The 22,529-nt window shown below is 42.7% G+C and overlaps 1 protein-coding gene across 1 annotated transcript in view; it reads left to right on the top strand.

Moving 5' to 3' along the window:
• Positions 1-19,697, top strand: part of NPAS2 (neuronal PAS domain protein 2) — a 492,166-nt gene extending 472,469 nt beyond the window's left edge. The window contains exons 19-20 of the mRNA XM_086933390.1: positions 4,124-4,310; positions 18,997-19,697. Coding sequence (XP_086789516.1) covers positions 4,124-4,310; positions 18,997-19,173 — 364 coding nt within the window. The 3' untranslated portion in view covers positions 19,174-19,697. The remainder of the gene's footprint in view (positions 1-4,123; positions 4,311-18,996) is intronic.
• The last annotated feature ends 2,832 nt before the right edge of the window (positions 19,698-22,529 follow it).

The following is a 22,529-nucleotide window of genomic DNA, read 5'->3' as shown; positions in this document are numbered from 1 at the left end:
TGCTCCATGGTGCAAGGGTGCCTGCGTTGCAGGGATGATTATTTTTGTCCAGGATAGGAAACCTTCCTGCACAAAAACAATCACAAGAGGCTTTTTCCTCTTTGTGAGCTGCACAAAGGAAACACAAGGATAAATAAAGATATTTCTCCTCGTTGTGCCTTCCCCACGCCTAGCCGTGGAGGCATATATTTTTGGCACTGCCTCAGAGTTACGATCTCTCGCAAATCTGGGGAAGTGTCACAAAGCCATGGATCTTGCTGGGAACGCCGCCAGCAACACGCATCACACGCCCCTTTGATGCAGAAAAATGCGTTAGAGGGAACAATATTTAGAAGGAAGCATTAAGCCCAAAAAAGTGGCTTAGTGTTACCTGGTAAAAATAGCAGGCTCCTGCTCCTCTGGAGCGTTAGAAAAACTGACGCACCAGCGGCACAAAGTGCTCATAAATAAGCCCCTTTGGGTTTTCTTTGATAAGTAAGTTTAGGATCAGAGTAGTTCATTTGTACTTGTTATTTACTGTAACATACTATCCTTTGCAGTGGGATTTACCTAAAAAGAAAAAGTATTTTAGTTCGTGCACAGTTAAATTCCAAAGATACATTTGCAAATGTGCACAATGAAAAGACCACCTCTCTAGCCGATCCTGAATTAGTGATATGAGTAAGATGGTCTCTCAGTGTTAAACTGCAAAGCCCCATCCTATGATGTTTGTTAAATAGTACACAGTATAAACGCACTTTCTATTTTATTTGTTTGCAGTCTAACGCTCCTACCTATTGTGTTTATCAATGCACAATGTAAAATCCCTTTCTATTGTATCTGTGAGATGTGGCAACATAAAAATCCCTGCCTACTGTATTTGTCGTGGTTCCACCATGCACAGTCCCATTCTTCTGTATATGTCACAGGATCTGTGTTCACAATGTTTCTCTAGCACTGATGAACAATGGAACTACTTTATACATGGGCTGACACAACTCTTACCCAATGAAATGCGGTAAAGAATATCAGTCATTAAGTCTTTATTGCGATACTTCATCATAAAAGACATTCTATACAAAGTAGTGCAGAATCCATACAAGGTAAAATTCATCATATACAGAAATATAAGACCATGTCTAAAATCCATTATTAATAATAGATATATATGTACAATATAAAACCATCCCTAAAATAGTATTAAATATATATATGAACAAGCAATAGACTTAATACATATCAAATATAAAGAATCAATAGTATAAACTCTCCATCCTAAAATAAATACTAGCAGCAGCCCCTACAAGGATTGTCACAGCTTCCTCAATCCTGTCAACTATACCCCTGCATTCTTCTTTCGAAGAACCCATGCCCAGCTCAAAAACTTTGCTACCCCAGTTACAACTAGATTTTAAGTATCATTTTTCAAAATTCTACTTGCAATTAAAGCTGGTCTTGTTCCCAGACGTAAACATACAGGTTTTAGCCAGATACGCCTTGGTTGTTGGTACGCAGGGCAAGCAAATAAAAAGTGGTCAATAGTTTCAATGAGATCTGGGCAAAATAAACATTTGTCACTACCAGCAGAGTTCCATCTACTAGATAGCCAACATAGGGGTAAGGTTCCTACTCTAAACTGGTGATACAGTTTACGATCGGGTAACGTTGTGATGATATCCCAATAGTCTTCCAGGAGGGGTTCATCCTTAGTGTCAAGAAAAACAGTTGTCATGGATCTAGTGACATGGGAGGAGAATCTCTTAATTATAATCATCTCCCAATACACAGCACGAAAAACTTTTTTGGGTGGGAACTCAGCGGTGTCCGGATGGGCCCAGAGTTCCCCCATCCCCATATCTGACAACAGTGATTTGATTTCAGACAACCAGGGGATCCTGTATGAACAACTCAACCCCCTTACTTTCGCCAGAGCTTTGGCATACAAGGAGAGCTCCGGAGTAGTCCAGAGACGTCTCCAGAATGCCAGAGGCCTGAAGCTTGCTATGTCCTCAAGAGCCTGACAACCAAGATCCAGCAAAAGAGGAATTCATGGTGAAGATTGGGGTAGGCCTACTATCGATCTCAGAAATTTGTCCTGGGCACCAATAAGTGGGTACAAGTTGCTAAAGCCCCAGATTTCTGCACCGTACATAATTGCGGGCAACATTTTCAACTCATATATTTTAACAATGGGGGCAATAGGCTTAGTTAGGGACAACCTGTGCTCTTTAATCAGTGCACCAGCTAGCAGGGAGTGCTTTAATGCTAACATGTCAATTTGGGGCTTCCAACTCAGTTTGTCACTGTATGTGACCCCCAGGTAAGTAAAAACGTATGTCTGCTCCAGGGGTCACCACCCATGAAAACCCGTGCTCTGACAGATTTCGACCCATGGAGCACCATGAACTTAGTTTTCCACACATTGACATCCAACTCATGTTCGCGGCAAAACACCTCAAAATGAGACAGTGCAAGTTGTAATCCCTGTCTCATTTTGGAAATAAGTAGAGTGTCATCCGCGAACATGAGAAGGGGGACTTTCATGCCAGCTAGAATCGGCGCGTCAGTCGGGAAATTAACAAAGTACTGGACCACCCCGTTGATGAATAAAGAGAACAGGGTGGGAGCCAGCACACACCCCTGTCTGACGCCTTTACCTACATCAAATCTATCGGTAACCTCCCCTGGTTTACCCCATTGAACCTGTGCATAAGTGTGTTCGTGGAGGTTAATCAAGATGGCAACCAGTTCATTAGGCATCCCCAGCTACAATAGTACTTTCCATAACTTTGCTCTTGGCAATAGATCAAAAGCCGATCTAAGTTCCACAAAGGATGCAAACATGCCCACTCCTTCCAGTACAGTAACACAAATCTAAAAGCCTGATCCAGGGTCCCTATATGTGACCGGAAGCCTGCCTGTAAGGGAGCAAGCATGTCAGCTTCACTCATCCAGTACTGCATTCTCCCTAAAACTAATCTTGCTATAATTTTCTGCACAACATCGATTAGACTGATTGGTCTATAGTTGGCTGGAGCAAAGCGATCACCTTTCTTATAGATCGGTAAAATCTCTGCTCCAAACCATGACTCAGGAACCGGTGCAGGGTTCACCTATAATGCACCTTGGGTCCGTTACCAAAATAATGAGGCAAGGGCTAGAAACTGGAAGACAAGAAAAGATTTACTTCTCATGAGGAGACAACGTCAACTGCAGACACCGGGATGTCTGAGGGAGGTGTTCTGCCGGCAACTCCTTTGGTTCTTCCTTTTATACAGGTTTGACACAATGCATTTGTTTCATCAACATGGTTACACAAGCTTGGAGTCCCCGCCCCGGGCAGGTTGTCACACAAGCCCAACATTGTTTCATCAACATGGTTACACAGGCTTGGAGTCCCCGCCCCGGGCAGGTTGTCACACAACACAAGCCCAACAGTAATTCTCCTGCTACCCAGATCAAACACACAATCTTATCTTGCAGCTGAACCTTGCTTCAGGGTCTAAAACATGTGAGACCGGCCAGATCTAAGAGTCCGTTCTGTTAATAAAAACAGGTTCCATTGTTGGTGAAAACAAGTCTTGCTGTTGGCAGTGCAATAAACCATGTTTGTGTGACCAGGTGCAGGGAGGGATAGAATAGGCAAGGGCTTGCCTGTAAACAGAGATGAGAGGAAGAACGAGTTTTATGGCAGCAAGTGGTGCTGAGGTTTGTTGTGGCAATAGAGTTCATAGCACCCAGCACACATACCAGGTCAGTCAGAGGGTCGGAGGGATGCTAGTAAGGGCAGGGTAAAACAAAAGTGACCAACAAAATACAAAATGGCTGCGGTCGGTCAGAATGACTGCAGCATATGTGCACGAAGGAACTTCCACCAGACAAGATGGCTCTGGTAATGTCCATGATTGTCATTTTGCTTTTAACACTCCTCTATATTACTTTTTAAAATTATTTTTTGTGATTTCATGACCTCACACATACAGAAGAAAGGGTTTCTAGCCGATCCTAAACATATGGAAGAAAAAACATTGTCTCCGTCCTGAGTAATATTTGTATATATCTGTTTGTTTTTGTCAAGCAAGGTTACTCTGGTGTTTGTATGGATAAGCGTTATCTCCTCAGTTTGCTGCTTGTCTCTTTATAGGTACTCTCAACATCAAATGCATAGGAGTGCAGAGTTGCAAACGTCTGATAACAGCACATCTATCGTCCTAATGGGCGAAGCCCTCTTGAATTCCAGATTAACAGGACAGCAATCATCACAATGTCAGCCTCTGCATCTCCAGCACCAACACCAGAAGTCAGAGCAACAACAGCACTGCCACCTTCAGGTGAGGTGAAATCGTTCTGTTTTCATGTGGGGTCCTAATCAAGGAAAGGTAATAGTGTGTGCATGTTCACCAGCACATAAAGGCCTTTTGATCAGATGTATGACGTTACGACGCATACTTTAACAACGCATACCATTACAACGCAATTTTTACAACGCAGGATCCTTTACAACGAATGACTTTACAACGCATGACATTACATTGCAGATGCTATTACAACGCATGCCATTACAACGTAAGTATAGGTAAGTATATAATTTTTTTTTAAATGTAATTAATAGATATGTAATTAATTTTTTTTATTTTATTTTTTTATGTATTTGTAAATATATATATATATATTTTTTAAATAGTTTAGGTGTTTAAAAATAATATTATAACTCCAGGGGAGAGTAATAGTGGGGTAAGTGCTGGATAATGTAGGGGTAAAAATCACTATTCTAACTCCAGGGGGGTGTAATAGTAGGGTAAGTGCTGGATAGTGTAGGGGTAAAAATTACTATTCTAACTCCAGGGGGTGTAATAGAAGGGTAAGTGCTGGATAGTGTAGGGGTAAAAATTACTATTCTAACTCCAGGGGGGTGTAATAGTAGGGTAAGTGCTGGATAATGTAGTGGTAAAAATTACTATTCTAACTCCAGGGGGGTGTAATAGTAGGGTAAATGTTGGATAGTGTAGGGGTAAAAATTACTATTCTAACTCCAGGGGGGTGTAATAGTAGGGTAAGTGCGGGATAGTGTAGGCGTAAAAATTACTATTCTAACTCCAGGGGGGTGTAATAGTAGGGTAAGTGCTGGATAGTGTAGGGGTAAAAATTACTTTTTTTATTTGTTTATTTACTTTTTTAATAAATATTAAAATTACTTAAATTAATTTATTTAAAGTACTTTTTTAAAATAATTATTTTTATTTTTAATGTTTATTACATTATTAATATTTAATTAATTACATATTTTTTTTAAATTTAAATAAATGTTTTAATTAAATGATATACTTACCTATACTTACGTAGTAATGGCATGCGTTGTAATAGCATCTGCGATGTAATGTCATGCGTTGTAAAGGCATTTGTTGTAAAGGATCCTGCGTTGTAGTGGTTGCGTTGTAAAAGTAGTCCGTTGTAATAGTTGCGTTGTAACGGTTGTTTCCCCTTTTGATCACATGAGTTTTCCAGGTAAGTTATGAGTTCAAATGAATGCCCACAAACAGAAAATCTTGTCCCTCTGCTTCCGATCTCCTTGAACTACAACCATTTTGCCTTCATTGTTTTTTAATCCATAAATAAAACAGTTTGGATTTAACAGCATTTGGAAGTAATTGTGATTTTTCTTTTTAATCATCATGCTCTTTCGTCAGTCCTTTACGCCTATTGCATGCACCGGAGATCGATGCAGCATCATTTACACCGTTAACTAAATGAAACTTATATTAAAATGATAAAGAAGAGGTCCTAAGACACAATTCTTCAGTACACATCTAGAGAATGGGAAAGCTGAGTTAGTTCAACATTATTACAATTTTTTTTTAGGCATTTGTGTGAAGACGAATCAGGATGTTGAGCTGATGTTGAGCTGAGGCTTCTCCGCCCCTTTCTCTGTGGATGAAAAACAATTTGTACCTATTCACAAATTAAAATGTGGATGACACGTCCATGAAGCTGGAAATATCAGGCACTTCTTGCAATTATAGTAGGAAGACAGTAATATGACTTAGGGCCTGATTTGGAGTATGACTGAAGAGTTACTCCTTCAAAAAAAGTGACAGATATCCCATCCTCCTTATTATGAGTGCATTATATCCTAAAGCACTTGTAATAAGGCCAACAGGACATTTGTGACGTTTGCGACATAGGAACATGTCCACAAAATTCCAGATCAGACCCTTAGGTATTGCTCCACTGTTCCCAAACCTCGTAAAAAACGTAATTGTAAATTCCCAAGTAAGCCCAGTTCTTTAATCTCCTTAGCAGTATGACCCAGGAGGTAGATATGGTGGCCATGCTTCATGCCCCTGCTCTGTTTCCCTTCTAGCATATAGGCCTTATCAGGGTTCCTTTCCCTGCCACACTTGATAATTGCATTATTTACAGTCTACAACAAGGGAGTTCCTAGATCTGGACAATCTTCTCAAAGGTCCACAGAGTCACTATCCTGACCAGGGTTTCTATGATTGTGCCTTGTATTTCTCATGAATCGTACAAATCTATGGGGTGAAATATCACCTTTCTATCTTTAGCCATCTTCTTGTATGAAGCTTTCCTCCAAATAATTAATTCCTAGGATGACTGGGTTCTTTCCGGACTTCAAGAAATTCTTCTTTTTCAGTTTTACAAAAAAAGCATCACATTAGGAATAGAGAAAAATGTGTCTCCTTATTCAGCTTTTCAAATACATTCAGGGGCTTATTTACAAGCCCCTTGCGCTGCCAGTGCATCACTTTTAATATGGGAAAAAGTGACATACCGGCGGTCCAAGAGGCTTGTAAAGAAGCCCTTCAATGGAGTAGTTGGAGAAATAGGTGGTCATGGTATTGTTATGTGTGGCGGCAACGACTTTCTGCCTACCAAGGTGACATCAATGCAGTCTCATTTCTTAGCATGTTCAGCCACGAAGCAGGGATGTCAATTACACGAATAAATAACAGATCTAATATTAAAAATATTATTCAACAGTTTATGGTTACTGTCTACTCATGGCACCAGAGCAATGGCAGGCTTTCTCTCCAGTGCACTGGCTGCAAGGGGCAGCCAGGTACTCAGAACATGAGGTGCCAGCTGTAACTGGTCACTGATGAAGCCGACACCCAGCTCTGTATGGACTGAGAGTACTGGGGTTGATTGGGGGACCACTAGCAGAGATCTAAGAAACTTATTTTCCGCCACCTGGAGTTTGCCTTGTGGTAGATAACCCCATAAGGAAGCACCATACTTTGCTATTGAAAGGCTTTTTGATTTATAAACTTGTGCTTTTATTGGGCGTGATCCCAGTCGTTTTGCAAAGCTCAATAAAGCAGAAGTTGATCTGGTGACAGCTAAGCCTTTGGCATTTATTTGTGGCCTCCATGTGCCCCTTTCGTCAAATATGACGCCCAAGTAGGTAAAAACCGGGACCCTGGATATTTCTTCGCCGTTGCATAGAAACTTTCTTATCTTTACAGTTTTTGGGGGTTTCCCTGCAACCATAACGTGTGACTTTTTGTTATTAATCTGTAGGTCCAGGGAGGACATAAATACCCCCAAATCGTCCAAGAGTCTCTGTAGCCCTACCCCGGTGCGGGCCAGCAGTACCGCGTCATCCGCGTAGAGGAGTACCGGCACCATGTACTCCCCCACGCGTGGGACGTCAGGTGAGGACTTATTCTAACATTCAATAACCAACATTTGATTATTAGAAATATTGTCAAACGCAACTGGACACTTATCTCTAGTGACCCAGTACTAAGTGGGCAGATTAAGAGCACACCGAGTATAGCCTATAAAAGAGCTAGAACAATGGGAAACTGTCTTGTATCTAGAAGTCCTGAGATCTGGACCACGGGCTCGTGGTTGGACTCAAGCAAGGGTTTTCTCAAGTGCTCCTCCTGCAAAGCTTGCAGAAATGGAGTCAGCAGAAAAGAATATACAACTCCATTTAGCATTAAACCCACAGTAATCAAGTGCCAACTGACATGCCGCACCGAGTACGCAGTGTATGTGTTGGAATGCCCCTGTGGTCTACGCTACGTCGGTAGCACAAGACCACAGGTATACAAACGCATTCTTCAGCACCTTAGGGCCATTACCAACGGCGACACTGCGTACCCGGTTGCGAGGCACTTTGAAGAGTCACACGGGAATAACCCGGCAGAATTGAGATATTTTGTCATTGACATGGTACCACCTCAAAGGAGGGGTGGCGACCGTGAGCTGCGGTTGCGTAGGTTAGAGACCAGGCACATCATTTTATTAGACACTAAGACCCCCAATGGTCTCAACTCAGGGGAAGACTGCCATACATACTTATAAACACTGTCTACAAGAATGACCAACTGTACAAATGTGAACATACTGCTGTCTCTACTATTCCTTACTATATATAAGCATTGTTTTTATATCACTTTATAATTTTAAGTTTCACTAGGTAGCACTATTTTGTATTATATATTAAGCCAATATTTATTGCTGTTTTTGCACATAACTCGATCAAGGCTCATTTTTGCACAGGTACTTACCTTACCCACTTGGGTGTGATCTCTAAATTGTCAGCGTTCATTATGCTCACACAGTTGAGAATAGGCTTGGATTTTAAGACGCTAGCATTTAGGATGGGTATTTTCATGGTTTTATGGACCCGTTCTACGACATAGCTCACGCATCAGGAAATTTGATTCAGGCGTGCGGTCATAAAATCCCTAGGGGGTAGAATAATATCAATTTTAATTTAACTATACATTAAGTAATTTTGATTATTGATATCCAGTATTTTGCTGCTATATTTATATCTGTTTTTAAAAAAACTTTTAAAAAACTTTTTTTATATATAGATATGTATTTATGTATTTATATCATGTACAGATATACTTCCATCCTTACTTGTAATTGTATGAGCATCTACAATGCATTATGTGTGGTGCATAATGTCAATCATGTGCATATCTGCATTTAAGCAGTAATTGGTTGAGGCAATATGTCTTTTATGTCTATGAAAGCAATACTTGGCCTTTGGTACTAGCACTTTAAAAGGAGCACATACGCCCCTGTACGTTGTCATGTGATCAAGGGCTAGTTTTGCCCGAAACGTGTAATGGTGGTGTGGTGGAGAGCTAAACAAACAATCAGCACCAATACCTGGGTTCGTCTCGTCTATGAAACCTGCGTGACTGCTGGAGACGTTTGTATGCCGAATATATACATACATATATATATTGTAAGTACAGTTTTGTTACTGATGTATATACGATACATTATGACGACTTCTGACGCATCTGATAACACTGACGGAGGCGACTGTTGTAATTGTTTCTGCACGAGTTTGAAATAAACGATTGAACTCATCCCAGAGAGTGCTCTTCCTTTGTGCAATGATATGAGGAGGTGATTTTACACTCCTTTTCACCTTTACGTGCACACTCGCGGGCGGTTGGTGGTGTACCCGCATCTAAATCAAAGCTCTGTTTCCTTCGTCTCCTCATATCATATCCTAATTTATATACATTGGACAGATCTAAACTATATGAAAGTGTCTAGTTGCCAAGGTGAACCAATAGTTCTTCCCCTCTATTCATAGGGATGACCTACAAACCAGGGCCTTGGTTTGCAGGTCAATGACATGACGTGATTCTAATCTCCTGAGTCTCAAAATTCTGCTCCTGCCCTGGTGTTGACAGGTACATGGTCTACAAAGAAAAAACGTAGGAGGTCCCTGTTGCTGTGGTGCAATTTTTAAAAATGTCTGGCCACCGTGTATGTTGCATCCCCATCCACTATGGCTCTCATGTGTCCCATAATGCGTGTTTTCATTGGATGGATGGTACTTCCAATATATCTTAATCCACAGGGACACACTAGACAATAGACATTGTATGGCGTGTTACAGGTCATGAACTTGTTAATAAGCCTAGATTTGTTTAACCCTGGTACCCAGTAAAATGTGGTTCTGCTGCTGTTAACACAGGCCTTTCATTTCCCACATAGAAAAAAAACTGGTAGCTCCTTGAAGGTAGTCATTTTGCCCTCTTTCTCATAATGTCTATGTATTCAATGGTTACACAGGGACCTAGCTTTCCTAAAGGACAACAAAGGAGCAGGTGGTATATCTGAACCTATCACCGGATCAGTTTTCAGAGTTCGCCAGTTTCTACGTAGAATTGTTCTCAATTCTTTAAAGTTCTCCAAATAGGTAGTGATCATTATATATATAAAAATGCCCTAGACATAGTAGGACATTTAGTCCTATTTCTATGCCTGTGCCTGTCCTGTTTTTTTATTCTGATATCTGGTCACCCTTATAAAGGGGCAGGGAGTGCCATGTAGTGGATAAAAGAGGCAGGAAGTGAATTCAATGGGCATTCAGCATGCCAATATTTCAAAACATGGCCACGGACATGTGCTTTGGGCACCTGCACTCATTCTTTTACAAATTAAGCACTGCACACTTGTAACTATTAAGGGGGGGAAAAAAACCAATTGGTTTGCCCCAGTGTCACTGCACCTTAGGACAATTGATAGGTCTTCCCCTGCAGGAGAGGAGCGTGAATGGGAACTTGACATTCATAATGTGGTGAGCACTAATACATTAATTACTTTTTTGGTATTCAACAGCGTTCCAAGTAGTTATTTGTAACCCATTTGTACGTGTATCTTTTTGCGCACAAATTTTGGAGTAAGTATGCAAACATGGCAGAACACTGTCCTGCAAAAAAATATACAAGGGGTGCTTTAGGAGAAAAGTATGGTCTTCTCACGGAAAAATCTTGTACATGGAGAAAAAAAAGGAAAAACTTAAATTTGAAAATTCGGATTTCAGCAAATTATTGTTGTGGTTTGTCAACAGGTGGACAGTCCCCGTGAGTAATTAAAAGGAAGTGGATGTAATAATAATAATAATAATAAAGTAAGTTTATAAAGCGCCTGGTTACACTAGGCTAGTGTGTCCCTGCGCTACGGTACAGACCTAGCAGCACCCACAAAAATTACCGACATTACACACCCCTCCCGGATAAAACAGCCTTGGTCTAGAGTACGGGAAAAAGATGGGTTTTCAACTCCTTGCGGAACGCCACCTCTGAAGCCTCAAGCCGGAGCCTCCAAGGAAGTCTGTTCCACTGCTGTGCTGCCAAAAAGCGAAAGGAGCTGCCTCCCATCCTTGCTCTTCTGATGTTAGGAACACTACCCTGCCCCATCCCGCTGGATCTTAGTTGCCGGGTGGGGTTATACAGGGTTAGCAGGTTGTGGAAATAGATGGGCCCCTTCCCCTGTATGATCCGGTGGCTGACACAGAGGGCTTTGAACAGGATTCGTTCCTTAATCGGCAGCCAATGCAGAGTGCCCAGGGCCCTCTTAGAAGGGGCTCTCTTAGGCAACATCAGAACCAGGCACGCAGCAGCGTTCTGTATACGTTGCAGCCTCTGGATGCACTTAGCATTAGCTCCCAGATAAAGGACATTACCATAGTCCTGCCTCGATGTCACTAAGGCATGGACCATGGTTTTCCTGGCTGCGGTAGGTAGCAAGTCCAGGGTCTTCCTGAGTCCTCTCAGGATTCCAAAACATATGCCTGCAACTTGCAACTCTTCTTGTGTGGTGCTCGAACGAGAGCTTAGTATCATGCAATACCCCTAGATTCCTAACTTGTTCGCTAGGCATGGGTATAGGACCCAGCATCTGTGGTCACCAAGCGGATGTCCACACTGATGGACCCTCCGTTTTATTTCCATTCAATTTGAGGCAGTTATTGGCCATCCAGGACGCCAATTCCTGCAAACATGGTGTAAATTTACTTGCTGCCTTCTCATCTGGTTGTGTCAAAGACACAACCAGTTGAGTGTCGTCTGCATAGGACACGATTTTCACCCCAAATTGTCCGTGATCACAGCCACCGGCGCAACATAAGAGGTTGAATTGGGTCGGGCTGAGAATTGACCCATCTGGCACCCCCTGTCTCAGCCTGATGTTTTTTGACCGATGGGGTCCCTGTGCTACCTGAAAACTACGGTCTTGCAGAAAGGACTCCAGCCATTCCCAAGCCTTACCAACCACCCCTCCCTTTCTAAGACACTGTAGCAGTGTGTGATGAGCTACAGTGTCAAATGCAGCACTTAAATCTAATAGAAGCAAGAGCGCCGTCTGTCCGAACGAAGGATACAATGCCTATATTGCCACATTGTTCTTTGTGTATGCATAAATGCTGTTTATCTCAATAACGCCTGCCCTGTTGCCATTGTTGGTAAAAGTGACACAAACAATTGGTTTCTGCACAGAATGCACATAGGGAATAAAGCCTGCCGTGACAACTGAGCTGTCCACCGCCCCTGGAGGGGCAAAACACCGAGGGACTTGCAGACCGGACCTTGTGGGGGACATGGAGCACGCTGCACAGACTCCATTGCCCAGGAGTCCGTGCGTTGTAACATCGCGCAGAGGTCAGCCCCCTTCCCTACCGGCACCACATAACGGCTCGCAGCACAGCCTGCCGTGTCAACTGAGCTGTTTACCACCCCTGGAGGGGCAAAACACCAAGGGACTTGCAGACCGGACCTTGTGGGGGGACCCGGAGCACGCTGCAAGGACTCCATTGCCCAGGAGTCCGTGCGTTGTAACATCGCGCAGAGGTCCGCCCCCTTCCATACCGGCGGTATCTGTTAACTTCCGCCTCACGCAGCGCGGGACGCGCGCAGGACAAGCCGGACAAAGGGCGGGCCGTCTACGGCCATCATCGGCAGGAAGAGGCAGGGCAGGGCCACATCATTAACATCTGACATTTGGGGCCCTTGTGCAAAGAAGGCGCATAAAGACAAAGCAAGGTGAGGGCAGGCCCGAGTAAATCCGCACAGATTGAGTGTATCTCAAAGACCTGTATTGTGCTAAGGATAGCAGTGCGCCTACTGGACAGATGGGGAAACGCAAATCCATGGAGGTGGGGGGAGGAGATAGCAAACCCCCTAAACAACGGAAGGGGAAAAAAACCGAGAAAGTCTTCTAGCCACCCAGTAGAAAGTGTTATGGACCGAATCAATTACCTTGTCGACGATTGTAGAGAGATTTTAGAAACTGATCAAGGCCAGGGTAATGGTGAGATCGCAAGTGAAAAGGGTGGGGACGCAATAAGGGGAATAGATGATATTAATGACTTACCCACTATACCAGCTATGTTTTCCGTGTAAAGAGAAAACAAAAAAACAATAACCAGGCAGACAATGGGGATTGTCTAATTATCCAGAGTGAGGCCCTGAAAGACATAGATCAGGATCTAGCTGTTAGCACTATGGGAGAGGGCTCATTAACTATTACTGTCCCCCACATACCCTGCCACAATAGGTTTACGGTCCTGGCTGACATTCATAGTGGGCCCCCTGACCCCCAGATGCTACTAGATACAGGATCTGTTCCTGTTGGAGAGCAGATAGATAGGCTAGCCACTAAGTTAATTAACAACAGTACTGGGGGTGTAGTGGTCACTGAAGAAGTTAACAACTTAAGAAACCTTATAATACTTCTCTGTGATGAAATTGATTCATTAAAATCCCAAGTACAAAACCTAACAACACTAGCTAGGGCTGAGCACGCAGGAGAGATAAAAACACAACCGAATGCTTTAACTAGCCAGCAAGGCCCTTATCCACTAAAAACTAAGGTCCAGCGAGCTCCAGCCATGGACAACCGTAATAGCCTAAATGTACCATCCACAGTCGACCCTAGTAAGGCTTGTCATACTAGAGAAATAATTATGAAAGAAGGACCCACCCCTAGTCATGTTGATGTCACAAGGAAAGCCCCGGCAATTCGTCAAAAGCCCGATTCAACACCAGTAGAGCGACCCATACCCTTGAGATCAATAGAGCAGGATAAAAATTTGGGTGCAAGTAGACAGGAGGGTATAGGGACCAGTGCAATTCATAAAGGCTACTCTGGTAACAAAATATATATGACCAACGTCCCCAAATTGACCAACAGTAGAGCTGAGTTAACGGACTCCTTAACAAACAAAGCCATTCATTGGCTGCGGCATGTTAGAGGATGTCGCTCAGTAATAAGGGAGGATATCTTAGTGGCTATAAGAATTAGCACCCCATATCATAAATATGACTCTATCGAACTAACCTTGAAAAATGCATCACTGGCTGAAAATCTTTTTGCCCTAGAATTTAGAACTAGTGCCCCCGCACCATCCTTGATCCCGCTAAGGAAATCTTGCCCCCAGCTTCAGCCACAAACTCCAAGGTCCATGGGACGAGCATGCGAAAGCAACTGCTCTGGATTGGACAATAATGATTGACATCCAATAAATAAGGCTGCAGGGATAGAAATTAATGGGCAGACTGTGAATAAAGAGGGAAGTATGGGGCTACCCTCGCCAGTGGGTGTTTTGTTAATGGGTGCCAGCCATCGTCGAAAAATTAAGCTAAAATCTGGGACAAATGGCGGGTTGATTCTATCTGCTGATTCACACAATACAACTACGTGCAAAGACGTTATTGGGGTGTCTGAAACATCTACTTTACCCATTACTAGCGGAATCACTGAGGCCACTTGGGTAGATACAGGCTAATTAGTCTCGTGGAATTTAGCGGGCTAGGAAATAAGCAGGAATCCCAAGACTGGAAATATTTTATAAACACCTTTAATCTGTGTATCTTCCAGGAGACCTGGCTTTGTGAACCCGCTTTTTCTGAGGGATATTTGAACTACTACATTCCAGCACTTAAGGGCCCTAAGGGTCGACCAATGGGTGGTCTTACTATTTAGGTGCGGCAGAGTTTAAAGCTGACCATCAAAGTAGTCGACACTAGAAGTAGAGATATCCAATTTATCAGAATAAATCTGGGTCCTGCGGGCATGCTCGATATATATAATGTCTATGCCAGAGATAGCAAGAAAGGGAGGTCAGAAGTTTGTGCGGCTTTGGGCTCCCTCCTTGAGACCCATTCCATGGAAAATAGTGTTGTGATTGCGGGCGATTTAAACAGGACTTTCGAGCCGCTGGATATCCAACACGACTTTTCTGGAAATGACGAGGACAGGCAATGGGGCGTTCCAAAATTAAATCTGAAGCTAATCACTCGCTGGATGGAGGATATCATTGCTTTAAATGCCATTTGTTACGAAAACAGTCTGAGGGCAATGAATGGGAGGACCCCAAGCGACAAGGCAGGGGCTTACACGTTCGACAACGGAAGGCATAGGAGCAGAATAGATTACGCCCTATGTAGCTTAAATCTTTGGGGGTCAGTGGTTGACATGAAGGTCATATCCAGAGTAGAAATTGACCATAATCCACTGTGTGTGGAGCACAAGTGGTGGTGGTCCTCAACTAGTGCTGCAATGACAGATACAGTAGATGAAGTCCCCTTGGTTGTCCCAACTAATGACATTCGCCGACTAAAATGGATAAATGTCAAAACTAGCCAGCAGACTATCGACATTATTAATGCCATGTCGATGAAGCAGTAATATCCCTAGAGCAATTAAATCTAATAGACCCAGGCAGTGACCTAGCGACTAGGTTCACTTTCAAAAACCACAAAAGAGAAGCAATGAGAGTAAACCAAAACAGGCTAGGTGGTACAATTCTGAGTGTAGGGCCTCTAGATTGGCTCTTGGAGCTGCGGTCAAAGGGAGGGATTTGGCCTCTATCCGTTGTGCCCGCTTAGATTACAAAAAAAGTACAGTCAAGGCAAAGAAACTGTGGGATGAGCTTCATTGGCAAGAGCTAACGGAGGCAAGTGACAAAAAAGACTCTAGGTTATTTTGGAACATCAAAAAGTGGGGTAAAGGGGGTGTAGCGGAGTCACCCAATAACAATGTATCCCAAGAGGATTGGGTAGAATATTTTAAGCCCCAGTACGCCGCCCCCCTGCTTAACACTTCTTTGGACGACCTTGGCCCTTCCCACTGCGAAGGCAACCTATTCAACAAAAGAGAAGTTATGATGGCCCTCAGTACAGTGGCAAGTGGTAGAGCCCCGGGATTGGACGGTGTTCCAGCGGATCTTTTCATTAGTGATAAAGAACGCTGTAGCAAATATATTCTTCTCCTCCTTAATGCAGTTGCCCAAGGTGCCAATATTCCGGCGTCATGGAAAGGGGCAGTTAATATTCCTGTCTTTGAAAAAGGTGACAGATCTCTGCCAGGAAACTACAGGCCCATAAGCCTAATTGACACCATACAAAAGGTGATTGGCAGGGTGGTTGTAAACAGACTTTTGGAGTGGGCTGAGGAAAATAACGCTATGTCACAATTCCAGGCCGGTTTTCGAAAATTGGTCAGCACGATGGATCAGGTCTTCCGCTTCACTTTGCTTCAGTGGAAAACCGTGGTGCTGGGCAAGGGCAGCCTGTATGCAGCTTTTGTTGACTTGCGGGCTGCCTTTGACTTGGTCCCAAGGGCCAAGCTGTGGCAGGTGTTGAGGAGCCTGGGCCTCCCTGCTGATCTTGTGTCATTGTTAATGAGGCTCCATGAGGCAAATTTTGCAAAGATCCAGTGGGGAGGATATGGAATGGTTACCCCAGAATTCCCTGTTGAGCGGGGTGTTCGTCAAGGCTGCTCAATGGTTCCTACATTGTTCACGCTATATATTGATGGTGTTGTTGCCCGGATGCTGGCTGCAAACGTGGACGCTCCTTCATTGGCTGGATCCAAAATACCAATTTTAATGTTTGTAGATGACACTTTGATTTTATCTAAAACCCCAAGTGGTTTACACCACGCTTTATTTACAATTCTGCAAGGACCATGGCTTGGAGATAAATGTGGCCAAAACTAAACTGATGGTTTTTAATCCTCGTCGTAGCCACAGCCCCCGAACTGTTATGAATGGCCGACATCTGGAGGTGGTAAACGCTTTTACATATTTGGGAATCCACGTATCCAATGACCTAAGATGGACCAAGCACATTGACATTACAACCGTGAGACATAAGCAAATAGCTGGTGCATTGGGCTCTGAACATAGAAAATCCCTAACAAAACTGGTTAAACCAGCATTACAGGTGTATGAGGCAAAAGCACTCGGATCAACCCTCTATGGTGCAGAGCTATGGTGTTACGAGAACTTGCAACCATTACAGACTGCGGAAAACAAGTTTTTTAGACTCATTACTGGTCTTCCTAAAGGATCTCCTTTGTTACCACTTAAGTTTGATCTGGGCAGGAAGTCGGTTGTCGACCTAGCAAGGTTGCGTCCAGTATTGTACTGGCGCAGACTCTGGACAACACATGAACTTTTACATTACGCTGAGGGGTTTAAGGATGTCATCAGAGCTGATGTTTTTCACAAAATAGGTTGGTTAAAAGAACTGAGAAACATGTTGGGCGCTCTTGGTTTACATCTATTATGGGAAAACCCCGAGAGTGCTTCTTTCCCAACAAAACAAGCCCTCAAAAAGATCTATTGGGACAGGGTGGCAGCACGAATCTGGAATTAAACCAACCCAGAGTCTATGGGGGGAATATTCTTGGAAGCAAAGTCCCTCCCGAATTTTGAACTGTATTGGGACGTTATCACTAATCCAAGGGACAGGAGGTTGCTCTTCCAGATCAGAGCAGGTGGTGCCATCCCATTAAGATCTCTGACTGGCAGATGGGGCGGCCTATAAACTAAAATGTGTCCATCTTGTGGAGTGCATAATGAAACTATCGGACATTTTTTATTTGTATGTAAATCATACGTGGAACCCAGACATATTTGGCTAACTCCCATGTGTAAATATCTTGGAACGACAAGTAGTGCGGTAGCCTTAAGAATTATTCGCACTAATTCAACATTGCCTATATTAATAGCCACTGCTAAATACCTGGGATGGTCATGGTCCATTAGACAAAAACTTATAAGCAGACTATTGTAAATAACGTGCTATAAAAACATCAGCATTTTTAAGTTTTTTATATTTTAACATTTTTAACCCATGATTCAATTGATTTATTTTTAAAAAGTCTATAGTTCTATTTTTTTAAGATACACAAATCAAGTTTTTTAACGGATTTCTATGTATGTACATGCTTTGATGTGTTTATCACGAATAAAGCAAGACTTGACTTGACTTGAATAAAGAATTGAATGTGACAAACAGTTTGATGGTTTAGTGTACTTTTCAAATGTAAAAAACTGACGCATTCTGATGTAAACATCCTCCTGAAGGTGGAATGATACACCAAACAGCCACAATGTTGAGTTGAGGGAATAATACTCCTCTAGGAAAAGTAAGCTTGCTTTCAGTTTGTCTGTGTCCTGTACATTTTTTGTGCTGTAACTCCTATCCAGAGCATTGATAGGGAAGTTTCTGGGTTGCCAACTTGCAATTTTTTTAATCAAAGCTGCTATTTATGAGCTCCTCTGCTGTAGATATTTACAGAGATGCCAAATATGCAGTTAACAGCAAGTTAACTACCTTATCACACACGAGAGATGGACTTCAGGGCACAATTAGGTTCAAGAGCATACATTTGTGAAATGTGTTTAAACAAAAGGCGTCTAACGCATCTTATGCAGCACACATAAAAAAGGGAAAAACGGGGAGAAATAAAGATATTTCTCCCCGTTGTCCCTCCCCTGGGGAGGCATAAGTTTTTTGCGCTGCCTCAGATTTGCGATTTTTCATAAATCTGGGGCAGTGTCAAAAAGCCCCCAGTGTTAAAGGAGTGATATTTATGAGGCAGCATTAAGCTAAAACAAATGGCTTAGTGCTGCCTCGTAAATATAGAGTAGGCTCCTGCGCAACGGAATGTCTACAAAAAGTGACGTTCTGGCGGCGAAAGGGGCCTCCTAAAGGAGGCCCTCAATGCTTATCCTTGTTGCCTGAAATTGCTCCAGCTCTCTTGAACAATAATTGCCCACACAAGTAGTTAACTAAACAGAGAAGTGAATATGTTATGTGCCAATTAAGGATGTCAGTTTTCAGTGCATTGCTCTTAGTTTTCCACCTTTAGAATTACACAATTCTCTGTATATCAACCACTCTAAAAAAATTGTATATTTTTTATTTAAATACACAGGTGCAGACCTCAAGCTCATTGCAAGGTGAACAGTCCAATCCTTTGCTTTTACCCATATATTCTCAGCAGCAAGCAACCACGGTGTACCAACCTCAACAACTGCCAGAGCAGCGGCTCACACAGCGAAGAAACAGAGGCCTGTCAGAATCCACAAATGTACTGCAGCCACCAACGTAGGATTCAGTTAGCATAAGTGGACATTTCTTACGGAACAAGAATCATAGAATCATGTGGAAATCGAGCACTAGAGGCTTTTGATCTGCATTCCATTAACTACTGTATATGTCAGGACTACTCCATCAGAGACTGAACAACTACAGATGTGACAGCCGTCGGGGAATGGTGTGCACCAAGATGGTTGACGTATGGCAAGCTACTCTTGCAGTAGGTGTAACATATTGACATCTACGCCTGCATGGTAGCTGGCCTTCATGCTGCAAAGCTCCTCCTATCTCCCATTGGAAAGGACTGTATTCAAGAGTATAATTAGGCCATCCTAAAACAACAACAAGAAACCAAGCTTGAGGTTTAACCAATTAACAAATCGTGACAGAAGAAAGAAACTAAAGCACTTTGAGAAGATGGTATATTTTCTGAACGGGTCCTTCCTATATTTTCTGTCCAAATGGCACACAACTAAAATGGACAAACTGTGATCTATACCTGGTGTATGTGTGTGCATTTCTATAGATACAAAGTGAAACCTTTTGTCTGTCACCCAGAGGTTATGGTGCTGAGTTACAATTTCTTATTGTTATGGTGCTTTGGCTATGCATCTTGCTGTTAAAACAGCAAAAGAGCATGCTTTTAAGTCTCAGCTACAGACAGCTTTGGCTTTCTATTGAGAGATCTCTTGTTTCCAGAATGTACCATATACTTAGAGTGACATTTGGGTCATCCCCTGTTCATGATTGGATGGCTTTTGTTTTTGATTGGATGGCTTTGTTGTCTATTTCAGGTGTTTGCTTTTGATTCAATGGCTTTCCTCCATATGTGTTGTCCTGCCCAGGACCATTTCAGCCTCACCGTGGTCTGATATAATGACTTTTATCCTTCAACCCCAACACAATGGGACTATTATTAGGTTAGGTCTTTGAGACAGTTTTAGCTGTCTCAACAAACTGTTGTTTTCCATTATATATATAGATATATAATATACAAACGTATAGGGGCTTCTGTTCGTCTTCTTCCACTGGTCTGTTAACTTCAAATTCACATTTTGTTTCCTACCACCAAAACATACAGCAAGGGCACTGTGGCAGCCCACTACAGCCATTGGTTGCCTCACTTTGAGTGATGGCAATTTACTCCACCACAACATGGACGTCTACATTAAAAGTGTTTTCCCAATGCGTGAGCTACAAATGCTCCTGTGGGCTCAGCAATGCCAGCTCTCAACCTGCTATTGTCTTGTTTGTCTATGCCTGTCAGTGGTTGCTGGTTACATTTGAAAGAGGTGGGACGTAATGTTTGATATGAATTTTATGTAGTGAGCAACACAAGCAAGCTTAATGGACAAACGTGGGGTCCAGGCTGGATCCTCCTCCAAAGAAAAAATTGAAAAAAGATTGGCAAATGGTGAATTTTAAACCAACTTAATTTAGTGATAAAGCAAGTCTTATAAAACAGTGGGAACATATAGTCTTGAAATATTAAACACATTAATAACTGCCCTATATCTTCCTGATTAATGTGTTCAACAGTTACTGTAATGTGCAAATTGTACAACGCAACATCTTCAGCCTTTTAAAGTGCTTGCTTGCCCGTTGTCTTGCACTGCATGCAGCATCAACTTTGGAAGAAAATACGTTAACCAGGCTTCAGGAAGGACCCACATCTTCTGGATGCAATCAGTCACATAGAAATATAAGGGGGATGAAAAATGTGGGGGCTCTCTAAAAGGGAACAGACAAAATACATTTCTCTGATTCCCAACTGACCTACTACACCTAAAACCTGTCAGTACGATTGGCTGTGTCAATGATTGTTAGCTGTTCAAGATAAATGAGTAACAAGGATTTGTTACAAATAATTAACCTCAAACATTTTTAAATTCTGAAATTTCAATAGTATCGAGGCATGTGAAGGAGTTTTGGCCTTCAGTTATGTCTGCTTTATGTTGGATACGTATGCCCTTTTTCTCTGCACATTTTGTCCATCTGTACATCTTCAACCACCTCTTTTTCCTCTTCAGCATCCTCTTTTCACTCTTCCCGAAATGCACTTCCTCGCATCTCCCTCACTTCACCACTTCCAAACATTACACTGCACTCATTAACATTTAAGCAATGTATTTCCTTTTGTTTGTGCCCTGTAAATAGTTTGCCATCTGTGCACCCCCTTCACACACATTTTCACAAAATTGGAATTACAAGTGGAATACATGACCATTTTGTGTGTGCGCTGCAGAGAGGCCAACCCACATACAGGCACTTTCCTTTGGCTTCGGCATCAGAACTCTCAATCAAAGCCTCTCATAAACACCTGGTACCCCTTATAAACACTTGGCAAAGTATGCACGGAAAAGAAAAACAGAAACACAACATAATTAAATAGCTAACTATTGAGGAAGGCAAGATTAAGTAAAACGTGAAATAAGAGAGGAACCAAATTGCTGACATGCGCTGCCTTCATGTTATTAACACTCATTGTTCGTAAATTAATCCATGTTTTTGCCATTAATGTTGGTAAGGGCATGAAGACAGGGCCAGTTTTAATGTGATACAGCATGTAACTGTCTGCTATTGGCACATATCTCTCACTTTGAACTTGATTCGGATATTTGGATTAGCCTCACAGGAGAACAAGAACCCTGGCCTGCTCATCTTTTGGATCAATTTTGTGGGGGAACAAATACAGCAGCTCCATTTCTAACAGGGCCAGCGGACGTGCAGCCAGGTCTGCGGTGTCACAGTGGGGGAGTTTACTGTGGTGAGGGGTCTCAGCACAATATAGATTACAGAAGATTAGCATTCTAACACTTACTATTACCGAGGACAAAGCACCAAACACACATGCTTCCATCCACTTCTACATGTGACGAATGGGAAAAGGTGGGATCTATATCTGTGAATGGCGCTCTTACGCAGAGACAGAGACAGAGACTCCAGCGCCCGAAACCATGATGCTGAAAGCGTTACTGGCCTACAGTGGATACTGCCATAGGCAATAAAGGGCTTTAGAACAGTAAGCCTTGCGTCGTGCGTCACAGTTCAGAAAGTTGATTTACCTCCTGGCTTCCATCTCCTGCTTCAGAGCGAAGCCAGGTAAGCAGCCTGGGACAGACAGCCCAGACTTAAATACATCGATTTGTTCAGAGATACCATTGTATCTCTAAATAAATGTCAGGGGGTGCAGCCCTAGAGACCTAATGAAGAAACTGCCCTGATGACTGTTAATCCTGTATTCTAACGAAAATCGTTACCTTGTGATAGAAAGCTGAAACTTGGTACATACATTTGTCTTTGTAATAGTAACCATATAAGAGCAAGACCCCAAGTGGATCTTGCCTATGACATCATACAGTCTAGTTG

This window comes from Lissotriton vulgaris, chromosome 8 (assembly GCF_964263255.1).
Source record: "Lissotriton vulgaris chromosome 8, aLisVul1.2, whole genome shotgun sequence".
Taxonomy (NCBI): domain Eukaryota; kingdom Metazoa; phylum Chordata; class Amphibia; order Caudata; family Salamandridae; genus Lissotriton; species Lissotriton vulgaris.
Note: the sequence above shows the minus strand (reverse complement) of the source record. Positions and strands in the feature narration are given on the sequence as shown.